At 54.8% G+C, this 13385-nt stretch overlaps 1 protein-coding gene across 4 annotated transcripts; it reads right to left on the bottom strand.

Annotated features, from left to right (window-relative positions):
• Nucleotides 1–246: 246 nt before the first annotated feature.
• SENP1 (SUMO specific peptidase 1) lies at nucleotides 247–13332 on the bottom strand. Of its 4 annotated transcripts, none has more exons than XM_061442960.1 (16): nucleotides 13200–13332; nucleotides 11991–12063; nucleotides 11724–11889; nucleotides 10766–10925; nucleotides 10388–10491; nucleotides 10065–10312; nucleotides 9848–9902; nucleotides 9617–9655; nucleotides 9443–9527; nucleotides 8999–9151; nucleotides 8677–8808; nucleotides 8063–8266; nucleotides 7107–7186; nucleotides 1807–1891; nucleotides 1380–1475; nucleotides 247–515 (listed from the first exon to the last, which is right to left on the bottom strand). In XM_061442960.1, exons 1-16 carry the CDS (start codon nucleotides 13293–13295, stop codon nucleotides 453–455), a joined length of 1839 nt encoding a protein of 612 aa, XP_061298944.1. In that variant the 5' UTR covers nucleotides 13296–13332; the 3' UTR covers nucleotides 247–452. The 4 variants fall into 4 exon arrangements, 3 of the variants coding, with proteins under 3 accessions (XP_061298944.1, XP_061298945.1, XP_061298946.1); XR_009741455.1 differs by lacking the exon at nucleotides 247–515 and adding an exon at nucleotides 5464–5531 and having other exon boundaries at nucleotides 1412–1475; XM_061442962.1 differs by lacking the exons at nucleotides 247–515; nucleotides 1380–1475; nucleotides 1807–1891 and adding exons at nucleotides 1989–2126; nucleotides 5464–5531.
• Between the last annotated feature and the right edge of the window lie 53 nt (nucleotides 13333–13385).

Genomic DNA, 13385 nt, shown 5'->3' with positions numbered 1-13385 from the left:
ATCCCTCCACATCCACCCCCAAACAGGCTTTTGCCCACCCGATTCAGCGCTCCTCCAGCGCACCAAGAGCCCAGAGCCACCTCGAGTGCCTTCCCCTCCCCTGAAATCCAGCCAGAGTCACACCGTGGGCCCAAAGCTGGCAGCGAGAGCTGCCAAAGGGAAAGATGAAAAGCTCCTTGGATGGTTGAAGCTGCCCCCACAAAGTCTCAGCACCTGAAACTGTTCGTAAAAAAAAAACAAAACAAAAAAAAACAGGTCTGGAAATACAAAACCCAAAAGAGCAAAGGGAAAAGCAAGTGTGCTTCTGAACACTTGGGTTGGTCTGTGATGGCGCCTGATCAACGGCAGGATGCAGAGCTTGCTCGTGGGGGGCTTGGAAGCCCCAAGGGCAGGTCCATGCTCAGGGCACTTGGAGAGAACCTCACGGGGAAGCGGCTTTGGGCTCGAGGGCATCAGAGGAGCTTGCGGTGGAGGATCTCCCAGGCCATGCGCTTGCGGAAGTACGGCATGTGTTGCTGTGGGGGGAGAAGGGAACACACATCAGCCGCTCCAACACGTCTGGAGCACGAACCAGGCTCCCCTAGAACCATGGCATGGGACCTTAAAGCTCCTCAAAGCTCCAACCCAGCCCCAGGGACCCCTTCCACTGGAGCAGGGTGCTCCAAGCCCCTGTGTCCAACCTGGCCTTGAGCACTTCCAGGGATGGGGCAGCCACAGCTTCTCTGGGCACCCTGTGCCAGCGCCTCAGCACCCTCCCAGGGAAGAGCTTCTGCCCCAGAGCTCATCTCAGTCTCCCCTCGGGCAGGTTGAAGCCATTCCCCTTGGCCTGTCCCTGCAGATCCCTGTCCAAAGCCCCTCTCCTGGGTGCAGCTTTGGAAGTGGTGCCTTTTCTTAGGGCAAAATATATGGAAAACAGGACAATGGATGAGATCCGGGTAATAACAGAAGTGATGATGTTCTCTAATCATCAGAAATAAAATATTCATGCATGGGATACCCCACGGAGGCCAACAACGTGAAGTAACACTGAAATTCCCCAAGATTTGGGCTACAACACCCCACTTCCCCAGGGAATTTCGGTGTTTATGGCTGTAAGTGGTGTTCATTATGGGTCTGAGCTTCCCCCAGTGGCATTAGTGACCTGCCCCATGGATTGGAGTACATGGGAGACCTGAGGATGGCTTGAGAGAAACCATCCGCATGATGCAAAGAGCTGCCCCAGTGCCTTCTGTCACCTCTGCTCCAAGAAGCTCCCCTATGATCCCCACATGGGCTGGGGGCACTTGAAACCCACAGGGAAGGAAAGAAAGGGCACTTGGAACATCAGAACATGGACCATCACTCCCTGAGGATGAGGGACACATCGGGATGGGCTTTACCTGGGTGAAGTTGATGGGCTTGTCTTTGGTAATGCAGTCGGCGTATTTGCAGGCAAACATCCCACAGTCACTGCCATTCATCTGCTGTGGGATCTCCTGGGGGCAAAGGACACAAACCAAACGTCATTCCCAGAGGAGCCGCTTTCCAGCTCCTAAGGATGAAGGGCTCCAAGTGAAGGACCTCTCTCCAATGAGTCCTCATGGGGCCAGTGTGAGCAAGGGGGGATGAAGACAAGAGGGTGGGCAGCAGGAATCGAGGTGGCACCGGAGCACCCAGCTCCCTGCTTCCATGTGGGGCTGATCTGCAGCAAAGCAGCCACTGAAGAGCTGGGATTTGTGAGGGACACCAGGAACGCATCCATTGGGAAAACCAGCCGGGAAAGGTGCAGCAGAGAGCCCAGGAGACCCTCTGCCTGCCCGCACCCACCTGACTCTTCTTGCTCAGCAGCGACCAGCCATTGGTGTCAAACTCCTTCCTCTTCTTGTCAAGGCTTTCCTGTTTTAGGTATTGCCTGTAGGAATAAGGGAACAAAGAGATGCTTACTTCGAGGAGAGGGGAAGGCAGCCAGTGGGCTCTGTGGCAGTTTACCCAGGACACCTCTGCCATGTTTGCAGAATTAATGCAATATGGAAGTCCAATATTTTCGTCTCGGTATTGGCCATTTCAAACAGGGCTCCACAGACCTGGGCTTTGAGGCAGGCAAAGCAGGACCAAGAAGGACTGCAGCCCTCATCCAAAACAAGTACCTGCCAAGCAGAGAGTCAAAACCACAAATAAACCAGCGAGAACAAACCTAATTCATCACAGGGTGACTCAGGGCAAGGAGAAGCTCAGCAGCCCCAGGGATGCCTCAACAGGCGCCTGCAATGGGAGACCGGAGAGCTGGGCTCCAGCTCCGAGGGTGCCCTGCACACTGGTACCTCCTGAGGGTCTTGTGTAGCACAAAAGGGAGGCAAGAGCAAACATGTCAGAGCTTTAACAGCATCCAGCAGCTCTGGAGCAGTCACTCCATGGGTAAAGCATCCCACGATGCTCCTCTCCAGGCTGGCAGTGGGGTTCAGCTCGCTGCAGATGATCTCCTGGAGCTCTTCTCCCACATTTCCCTTCCACTCCTCCTTGAGGACTTCTTGCCACCACAGAGGGCAGACAGCAAGGGCTTGCAAGGAGGAAAAGCAGAGAAGATGACCCTGCTTTTCTCAATAAGGTGCAAGGCTTGGGGATGGAGGGAGGCAGCCCTGGGAAGAGCCACGCCACAGTCCTGAGATGCTTTTACAGGGATTGAGTCAAGCTGGGAGCACACACAGGAGAAGGAGCAGGGTGGGATGTCAAATACTTGCACAAGCCTTCAGCAGGGGCCTCAGAGCCAGTCCTATTGCAGCCCCTGGAGCTGGAGGATGAGGAAAGCTCACGGGTACTTCCCCACCTCCTCTGCACAAGGAGGCTTCCACCAGTTTGGCCTAAATGAGTCCACGGAAGAACAGGGAAGTGTGGGGCTTTTCCTTCCTCCTTGATAAAGTTTAGGAACTCCACCAAGACCATCCCAAGCTGCTGCCACACTCTTCCCTGTGCAGGTATGAACATCCTGAACTATTCTGCTCACTGGGAAGTGCAGAAAGAGAAGCTCAGGAAGGACACAGACAAAGGTGGACTAGAAGGAGCCCAAGGAGATGAGGTGATGGGCCCAAGGTGTTGTTAATGGCCCTAAAGGAGCTCCTCTCTGTTGGCTGCTGGTGCTGTTAAGTGACATGCAGCTTCACAGGCACCTTCTGCTCATGCTGGCTACCAGCAGGACCAGGAAGGTCTACAGAAACCAGCTCCTTCACGTTTGGCATCTTCTCAGAACAGCCCGAGGAGCTTTCTCACTCTCGCAGCTGCGATCAGAACGCTTTGGAAAGGAAAAAGCAAGGGATTAGATGCTGTTGGCTCGAATGGAGGGGTCAAGAGAGCATCTGGCATGGAGAGGGAGGCGGGTTTGGCTGCCAGCATGGGGAGATGTGCCATCTTTCAGCAATCTGATCCACAAAGACTTGGCTAAATCACATCTTGCTGTTAGTAAACGCCGCGACGCGATGGGAGAAGGGGTGATGTGACCTGCAGACAAGCCCCATAGATGCAGGCTCAAACTTGCTGCCTTGGTGCCAGTCAGGGGGGTTTCTCTATCAGAACTCCAAAGAACTACTCAAAGACCTCTTCTGGGCCAAAGACTCCCTGCAACACCCAGAGGCCACTGAACAGAGCCCTCGAAGTGGCAGCAGAACAGCCCAGCAGCGCCTGAACATGAAACCAGCCCCGTCCTAGTGACGGTGCCTCTAGAAAACAGCCAGAAACAAACAGGTTTTGCTGGATATGGAAGTGTCACGGAGGGGAGTTTCCTCCTGGCAGTCCCCTGAGAGCAGATCAGGTCTAGACAAGCGTTTTCTATCAGCCTTCATTAGCTGGATGCTCCCAGTATCCCGGCTCAGGGTCTGCTGGCTGCCAGCAACTGCTGTAATTGCTCTTGGGAAGCTTCTGCTTGGCTGCAGTTTGGACAAGATCAGCAGGGGGTAAATCTCAGTCCACAACCAACCCCAACCAACGTTTTACTGAGCATCAGAAGTCTCCATATCCCATCTCCACAAATAAAAACTAATGGGTGGGGAAGAACCTTCTTGCACCAGGTTGAGAATAAGGGCGAGCTGAGCCTCCAGCGCAGAGGAAAGCAGCAAGTTATCTGCACCACACTACAAACATTAACGTATCAACAGCCTCACTGCAGTAATAATAAAGTCCTGGCAATCACTGCCTACTCCAGAAGCCACTTGAACCCTCAGCTAAAAAAAGAGCAGCAGCCCCCAGCCCCCTCTGTTCTGCACGATAAGAGACTGGGAGTGAAGCTGTGCTGATAAATACAAGGATGCATCACACAAGGAGCCTCCAAGCAATATCTCTACATGGACAGATGGAGTGGAGGCAGAGAGGATCCAAGCGTGAGACTCGTCTGGCAGCCAGGGAAGAAGCCAGTGATGCTGAAATGATGCTGGAGCTTTGGTGGCTTCAGCACATCCACTTTCACCTGCAGCTCCCACAAGCCGCAGCTGCGATGCCGACACACGCAGAGCAAACAGGGAATTTGGAGTATTTCCTGGGAGAGGAAGGAATAACCAACTGTGTGCAGCTCATGTTAACTGTGCCCATCACCTGGGCCTTCTGGCTTCCCAAAAGCAGCCTCCAGCAATGGGCAAGGCGATCAGCAAACATGAGATCACAGCATCAGTCCTGACTCGGAAACAGCCTAAACCCCCTTTGAGGAGGCTGAAAGCAAATGCTTTGACTTCAACTCATGAGACAACTCCACGAGGCAGAACTTAATGGATGAACTTTGTCAGGACCTCAAGGGGAAGCAGCCTGACCTGGAATTCTGAAGTGGAATTACATGCCAAATCAAAGCCCAACATGCCTGAGATGCCCCAGCAATCACTGCAGGCTTTCCTACGCCTGAAATGGATTCTGGCCCTCCACGGTGCTCACAGACACACACAAAAACCTGAGCAGGTGCCTCAGGGAGTTGCTGAAATCAGCTCCACAGCAGGCTGCTAAATGTCTGAGAGCCTTGAAGCAAAGGGCACGTGAAGGGAAGCACTTCAACCACAGCTGCTAGCAGGAGATAAGGAGATTTTGCAGGCATGAGGTGCTTTGTGAGCTCTGCTCCCTGAGCTCTCCTCCCATCTTCCTGCAAGAGAATCAAGTTCTTCACTAATCTTAACAGGTTGGTTTATGTCTGCCCCAAAGCACAGCCCTTTCCAGCAGAGCTGAGCCACCGAGCACCGTGTTTCCCAAAGAGAAACCCCCAAAACCAGAGGCAGCTTCCCTAAAATCCTCTCCAGGTCTCACCCCCAAGCCCAGATGCTGAAACAAAGCAGGGCAGCCACCAAAGCGTGGCCACGTGGGGTCCCTACTCACCCCTAACCAGGCCAGGGGCCCTGGTATTTAATCAGTTGCCTTCCCTGGGCCTCAGTTTCCCTCCTCTGTAAAGTCTGGCCAACGGGACAACACTCACCACCTTTAGGAAGCTCTAAAGATTGAAAGCATGAAAGGGTCACTAACCATGAATAGGACCTCCGTCCCTTCTTCCCGGTGTGATCCTCCCACTGCATTCAACCAATAAAAGCCTCCTAAAAGGAAACAGAGGGAAAACAATTATGTCCAGGGCAACAGTGACCTGAAATCCTGGCTCTCTACCACTCGCCCTGCATGGCTGAAACACTCTGTATGCTCTGATATCCCCTAACACCACGCTGGGGACCTGCTTCCTTCTGTCAGACCCCTCAACAAAGCACGGGAAGGAGTCCCTGACTCTCCTTGGACCTCTCAGGTGCTTCACTTCACTGGACATCCTCCGATCAGAGAAACTCGGGCTGAAAGGAACTGATTATTCCCCAGAGCATCCCTGCCCCAGGGCTCTGCCTGCCCCATTCTAATGGCAGGAGCCACACAGTGAACCTAAGAATTGCTGCCCCAAGCCATCTCCAAAGCCTTTAGGCTTTTCCTTTCCCTTTAGACAAACATCCCAGAGCAGGGTGGAAAAGGGAAACAGCTGCTTTACAGTTCTTTACCTTAACCCAGCACACGCAGGCTGCAGAGCACCTGAGCAGGAAGATAAAGGTGCTCAATGGACTGGAAACGGCATTTGCCTGCTCTTTCTCGTTATTCACATTCCTCAGCTGAATGAGTGACACCTCTGCTGCCAAACTCAGCCTCATGCCAGAAGAGCTGGGATCACATTCCCAAGTCAGCATGAAAGCGAAGCGGAGACGAGAACCAGAAGCGACGGCAGAGCCGGGGTCAGCGCTGGAGCCACGGAGCCGGCGACTGCAGCTCCTAAATCCCTCCTCAGTGTGATCTGTATCAAGCCTGACGGCCCTACGTGAGCAGGAGCCTTCACAATGAGCCAAGGAGCAGCTCGGTTTTAATCTCACTCCATTCAGGAGCGGCTTCCAAGCATGGAAAACCAGTTCTGGATCTGAACCACCAGCACCTCCCTCGAAGAGCAGGCAGCTCCGCTCCATCCTGGAGCATCGCTCAGGATGGGAAAACCAAGACCTCCTCTGCAGTTTGAAGCCACGAGAACAGCTTTCACCCAGCTCTGGTTTGGGGGGCATGGCACAGCGTGTGACACCCTGCTGGAGCTCAGTACAGAAGAGACCGTGCACGCCTTTATCCACGGCCTGATGCAAGAGACATTCCCACATCCTACATCGTGCTCTCCAGAGCCTCTTCAAAACAAAGGGCTCAGCTATGGAGTGGATCTTTGCCACAGGCAGGAAAAGCTCCCACCTGGAGGAAGGAGCCAGGAGGTGCCATTTCTTCAAGAGGTTGCAGGATAAGGGCAGGACCCTGACCCCTCAGGGTGTGAGAAGCTGTTTTCCTTCTAAAGATAACGCCCAAGATGACGCTCTAAGACTGACAAAGCCTCATGTACTTAACAGAAAGGGTCTGAAACCTGCCTATACCCATGAAGGTAACCCCAGCCTCACTGAGGGATCTTCTGGGAAGAGATGAAGACAAGACATCAGCACAGGACACTCACAGACCACCTCTGTATCTGCAGACCGTGGTGACAACCAGGATGTTCCTCTGAATCTTCCTTTCAGGACCCAGAAAGGGACTGTCCCCACGGAAGGGTTGTGGCTTCCAGAGCAAAGAGGCTGTCCCGTTTTTAAACAGGCCCAACTCAAAGTGTTACTCACAACAGGATCCTGCAGGCTTCACTGTTTATTCCACCCATGGAGTCATAGTAGGTGATGGTTTTCTTCCTGAAGTCTACAACCTACAGAGAGGGAGAGATTTGTTACCAACACAGAGCACAGGGAGCTCCCCCCTTTGCTGGCACACTCTGCTGATAAAAAGAAGTTAAGTTTAGAGCATTTCATAGCAGAGAGGCATTTCAGAGGGCTTCTAACAGCCTCGGTACTGCCCTCCCCACACCCCCCCTTGCTGCTGTGTTATGAAACCACTTGAATCGCCCCATCAGGCTCTCCTCACATCACACAAGAGCACTCTGTTACCCTCATTGTTCACCGTTATCCTCATTGTCCAAGCCTCAGATAGGTTTACAGAGCCTTTGCTCCACCTGACGTGTGCACAGTGAAGCAGTTCAAGACACAAGTGTCCCCTCAAAGTGCTCTCTGAGGGCCCCATTTCCACCTCCCATCCATGTGAGCGCTGCCCTTGCGGGGAGTTCAACAGCCCTCAGAGGAGCTTTGAGCTAAGGAGGCTGAGCCAAGCTTCAAAGCCACGTGGGAGGTGTCACCACACAGGTGCCAGCAGCCAAGGGACAGAAGGAGATCAGGGGCAGGAGGGAGGGAAAGGTGCTCAGCATCTATCACCTACATCTCTGAACTGATCCCACGGCAACGTCTCTAAAGGTGAGTTTGTGGGAACTGGAAATGAGATCCTTCTCCAGAGAAGGACTTGGCCTAAGGTGACCTCCCCAGCTGCCTGCTCCTCCTTTAGAGACTGGAAACACACCCAGAAGTTATCTTTTTACTTGCTCTGCACCTCAATTTTGGCCACAAACACGGAACTTCCCCCACACACCCTGCACCCACTGACATGAACCGGGAAGTTCTAGCCTCAGTCCAACATGAATTTGTAAGACTAGAAATTCCAGCTCTATCCCACTGGGAATAAGTGCAGCACTCACTGCTAGGCACCAATGCACTCCCAGATGGATGGGCACCAGGAGGAGATCCACAGAGAAGATATCCACTTTTTTAGTCCACCGCTTCACCGCCTGGTACCCCGCTGTTTTTAACTTGGTGAAGAAGAAAGTATTGAAGGCGTGAACGGCTGGCAGCCCCTTCTCCTTGCTCCTCTCCATCAGCAGGTTCATGTAGAAATTGATTATCTGGGGAAGAAAAAGCAGGCAGGACACATCAGAGCGTTGACACCTCTGTATAAGGCGCAAAACCAGGTCAGGAATTGGGTTTGCCTCCATCCGGCCCTCTGAAGAGCTGTTCCTTGAAGGAACAGCTCCGCAGCCTTCAAACCTTCACAATCCATGAAGATTTAGGGATGCAGCTTTCTATAGTGAAGGTTTACTTGGATTTTTGGCCCTGCTCATGCCCATGGGCAGTCCCACTCCTCCCAGTATTAGCTTTCTTGATCTATACAGCTGTTTCTCCACAGGTTATCTGCTCCAGAGTGGGAATCACAGCCCTCAGCTGCAATTCCTTCCCAGTTCTTTCAGCCCAGAGAGGGCAGAGCCCTTTGTTCACTTCAGCTGAGTGGAATAAGAACACCTCAGCAGGTCCTCACCTCATCGTTGAGCCAGTTCAGGTTGTTGAGGGTCTGGATGTCTTTCCGAGTGATTGTTAACCGGAAAGCTTCACTGAGGACCTCGTCCTGGTTCCCACCTCGGAACACGCTCTTGATTTCCTTTTCCATTTCCTACAGGGAGGACACAGCATCAGAAGGGAGAGCTCCTGCTATTCCCATCACAAAGGCTGGATCCAAACCCAGCTTTAGTTCCATCTCAGAGGACAAACTTGCTACAAGATGTACACGCAGAAGGGAACAGCTCCCTGTTCCTGCGCATGGATGGCAGGAAATCATGGTTGGATTTAGATCCTGGACTTACCTCAGTGATTTCAGGGAACTCCTCTTCACCATCGGCTGACTTGGCATCCTCCTTCTCTTCTGGGACCACCGTGACAGGGATTTCCTTCTCCAAGGGGACTCGAAGATTCAAATCCACCCGATCCTGCACGGAGTGCTCCTGTTCCTGCAACCGCTGGAGGACAGACCTTCAGATTAAGGTGGTGTCCAAGGAAGTCACACCGCCAGGGCTTTAGAGGGAGCTACATGGGGTCAGTTCCATCAGGAAATACAGACAGGGACATGGAGAGGAAGCATTTATCCTGGCAGTGACACTACTGAGAGCGCTGCCATGGGAAGGGGAAGCAACAAAGACCCATGAAGGAGTGGAATTTTGTCATTGTTCCCTTTCCAATTTGCTTTCTGTTCTCTGGTTTGAAGTTCCAGCCCCACAAAGCCAGTTCCTGCAGCACCTGCCCCCTGTTACCTGGCTCTGCAGCTGCAAGGCCAAGGCTTTCTGCTCCTCTATTTGCCGCCACCTCTCCCGAGCTCGCGAGTCGTAGACGCTGGTCCTGAAATCACAGTTCACGTGAACACATCAGTGCCTTATCCCTGTAGGATATTCCATGGCAGGAAAAAGGAGCAGAAAACATGTACTTACAGTTCTTTGATCCATAGTTCTGCCTGGAAGAACGGGAGGCTGGAAAGGGGGCAAAGAAGAGAGGTGTAAGTGCTCTCCATGTGGGGAGAAAGGAGTTGTCTGGTTTGTATTAGCTGAGGACAGCCCCACTGCTAGAGCCAGAGCTGGTCACCTTCCCTCTGCATTGTCACCTCCATGGAACTACAAAAGCTCCATGTAACCGACCCCTTCCTCCATTCCACAGCCTCTTACCTCGGTGCTGGGGTTCTGGAATCCTTTACTTTGAGCAAAATGACAGAGTCTGACCCTAAAAAGAGCAAAGTTTAGGGAATATTGTTACCAGCACCATGACCGTCCACTTCCCCAGTCCAAATACAGACGGGGAGGGAAAAAGTGGGTTTGCCACATACATTTAAGTCCAACTGCCCGATTTTAGGTTTCATATTGGGTTTGCTTGGGGTTATTTTACCTTCAGACTGCGTGCTAGATGCTGGTGGGTTTTCTTGCTGCTGCTGGGCTCTGGAGTTACTGGACTCAAAGATGCTGGAGGAGTAGCTGGGGGCAGAGTAGAGCGATGGTTTGTGGGACGCCTGCTCCTGTGCTCTGAGGACGCTGGGTGCTGAAGTGGCTGGTGCAACGCTGTGAGCTTCAAAGAGCTTCGAGTTCTGGCTGGGAGCTTCTTTCACGACAGGTTTGCTGGAATTGGAACACCGGGACCTAGGAACAACAGAAAGTGAGATCCCAGCGGATGCACGTGGTGCTGTTGGCTGGGGAAGAGCACCGGACACTCACAGATGGAAGGGGAACAGTGAAGAGGGCTTGGACGTGGAAAACTGTTTTCCTGTGACCATCTGAAGCAACTGCCTGTAGATCTCCCGCTCTTCCTCTCGCACAGTCTGCAGGGGAACAAGCAGAGTCTCAGCAACACAGCTCCAACACGGACACTGTGATCCCCACGAAGCACATGAACACATCCAGGGGTACTGAAGAGTCCGAGCATCAGCCTGGCTCAGACCAACCGCAGCTGAAGGCTGCACACAGGCAGAGCAGAAGGCAGCACCTGCCTGGCGCAGGGAGCAAATCCAGCCCAGGAGAAGCACTCACAGCCACCTCAGGTGCTTCATGTTCCAAAAGAGGAACCCCCCCCGTCCCCACGGAGCAGCCCCTCACCTCCTCAGCCGTGCTGATGAACCGCCGCGGGGTTTTCTTGGGGCTGAGCAGGCTGCGGCGGCACGGGCCGCTCCACGAGGGGCTCTGCGCGGGTTTGATGGGGAAAGCGGACGCATGGCAGTGGTGGTTTGATTTGCCTACGAAGCTGTTGGCTGTCCCACTGCGAGGAGACGGCAAACACCAGCTTTTAGTTGAGGCCAGGAGGCTTTCAGCCCCCAACTTCATCCTTTTCCAACCCAACTCAACCCAACCGCACGCAGGAATCGGTGGTTTAAGAGCCGTCTCACGGCTCTGCCTCTCCCGCGGCTCCATCCTGCACCGCTCCCGAGGCCTGTGCGGCCACACGGATGCCACCAGATGGCACTGCGAGGCCGAGGAGCCCCAACCTGCAAAGCCCGGCCAGACCTTCCCGCCGGCTCCAGCTCCCGCTCCTGCTTCCATCCACGCACCACAAAATGGCTGAACCCTGCCTGGAGACACCCAGGAACAGCAGGGTCCCCCCCTCGCCCTGCTTCTGCCCACCCCCAGGCTGGGAAAAAACACATGGATCATGGAATGGCTTGAACCTGCCCGAGGGGAGACTGAGATGAGCTCTGGGGCAGAAGCTCTTCCCTGGGAGGGTGCTGAGGCGCTGGCACAGGGTGCCCAGAGAAGCTGTGGCTGCCCCATCCCTGGCAGTGTTCAAGGCCAGGTTGGACACAGGGGCTTGGAGCACCCTGCTCCAGTGGAAGGCGGCTGGAGCTGGAGGAGCTTTAAGCTCCCTCCCAACCCAAACCAAGCTGGGACTTCCCCAGGGAGGTTATAAACTCCAAAATACATCAACCAACCTCCACCTACACTCCTGTGAACACAGCCTGAGCTCACTCTGCATCGATACCAGAGGTCTGCGGGGGTAAAATCCAACACCCCCCCCCAGCGCTCCGTGGGGAGGGTTAAACCTGGAGGGAGCTGCACGTACCTGGGGCTCTTGCGAGCATCCAGGTAAGAGCCTCGGCTCACCCTCGGCTTCTGCGGCACGGAGGAGCCCAGCGCCGGGGCCAGCCCCCTCCACTGCCCGTTGCTGGCGTTGGGGCCGAAGGCTCGCGGCTCCCCCGGTGCCCGGTAGCTCTCAGGGCTGGGGACTTCTGCAGGGGAGAACCACAGCGGTCAAGGGAGAGCCCCAAGCTGCTTTTTTGGGGGGTGAGAGGCAGAAGCTGCTGCTGCAGGGCAGGAACCAGCGCCTTACCTGGGCTGTAATTGAGGGCACAGGAGGCGTTGCCAGCAGGGCAGGTGAAACCGCTGATCTTGGTGGGTAAAAACTGCAGGAGAAGATGCAGGGGTTGATTAAAGCAGCCCAGCTCGACCTGAACCCCCGGGGTGACAAGCACAGGGGAAGGAGACAGGGACAGCTCCTCCCCGGTCACGTTGTGATCCATCAGGAATCACTGGTGCTGGGCTACAACGCAGTCAAAGCAGCCCTGGCTCTCCCATTCCCCCCCTCCAAATCCTCTCTGCTGGCCATGGGGAGACTGAGGAGAAAGCAAACTTCACCTCATCTGTTGCAAGGCAAGGCACAGTCAGCATCACGGTGATGCTGGCCCTAGACTGCACTTGTGAAGCTGTAGGGCTGAGCACACCCAGGCGTGGGCTCCCCATCCATCCACCCACAGCCAGAGCCCACACGGGGTTGGGGTGTTCCACGCCCACAGGAACAAGGGGCTCTCACAGCACCCCAAAGGACCTCAAGGGACCCAAAGGAGAAGCAAAAGGGAGCCAAAGGAGAGGCAAAAGGGAGCCAAAGGAGAGGCAAAAGGGAGCCAAAGGAGAGGCAAAAGGGAGCCAAAGGAGAGGCAAAAGGGAGCCAAAGGAGAGGCAAAAGGGAGCCAAAGGAGAGGCAAAAGGGAGCCAAAGGAGAGGCAAAAGGGAGCCAAAGGAGAGGCAAAAGGGAGCCAAAGGAGAGGCAAAAGGGAGCCAAAGGAGAGGCAAAAGGGAGCCAAAGGAGAGGCAAAAGGGAGCCAAAGGAGAGGCAAAAGGGAGCCAAAGGAGAGGCAAAAGGGAGCCAAAGGAGAGGCAAAAGGGAGCCAAAGGGGAGGCAAAAGGGGCCCAAAGGGGAGGCAAAAGGGAGCCAAAGGAGAGGCAAAAGGGAGCCAAAGGAGAGGCAAAAGGGGCCCAAAGGAGAGGCAAAAGGGAGCCAAAGGAGAGGCAAAAGGGAGCCAAAGGAGAGGCAAAAGGGGCCCAAAGGAGAGGCAAAAGGGGCCCAAAGGAGAGGCAAAAGAGAGCCAAAGGAGAGGCAAAAGGGAGCCAAAGGAGAGGCAAAAGGGGCCCAAAGGAGAGGCAAAAGGGGCCCAAAGGAGAGGCAAAAGGGGCCCAAAGGAGAGGCAAAAGGGACCCAAAGGAGAGGCAAAAGGGACCCAAAGGCGCCTCCCCTCCCAGCCCCGTCGGGGTCGACCCGCACCTTGCTCTCCAGCCGCGGGGCGGCCCGCGCGGGCAGGAGGAAGGCCTCGAACGCGGAGCCGGGGCCGGCGCGGGCTTCCCGGGCCTCCATCCTCATGGGCTCCGCGGCGGCATCCGAGGGGCCGGGCGGGAGGCGCTGGGGGTCGCGTCTGAAAGCGGAGGGAACCGAGCAGCGCCTCAGGGCAGC

Source organism: Pezoporus flaviventris, unplaced genomic scaffold, assembly GCF_033815535.1.
Source record: "Pezoporus flaviventris isolate CSIRO_AGI_PZ_B2104156 unplaced genomic scaffold, CSIRO_AGI_Pfla_v1 ptg000257l, whole genome shotgun sequence".
Classification (NCBI taxonomy): domain Eukaryota; kingdom Metazoa; phylum Chordata; class Aves; order Psittaciformes; family Psittacidae; genus Pezoporus; species Pezoporus flaviventris.
This window is presented reverse-complemented; position numbering and strand designations above follow the sequence as displayed.

Excerpts from the sequence above, each read along its gene's own strand:
- SENP1 (XM_061442960.1), bottom strand. The coding sequence starts at position 13,295 with ATGAGGATGGAGGCCCGGGAAGCCCGCGCCGGCCCCGGCTCCGCGTTC. Across the intron at positions 12,064-13,199 it reads CCCCGCGGCTGGAGAGCAAG|TTTTTACCCACCAAGATCAG; the intron begins GTGCGGGTCGAC and ends CTTCTCCTGCAG. Across the intron at positions 9,903-10,064 it reads ATCTAGCACGCAGTCTGAAG|GGTCAGACTCTGTCATTTTG; the intron begins GTAAAATAACCC and ends TGCTCTTTTTAG.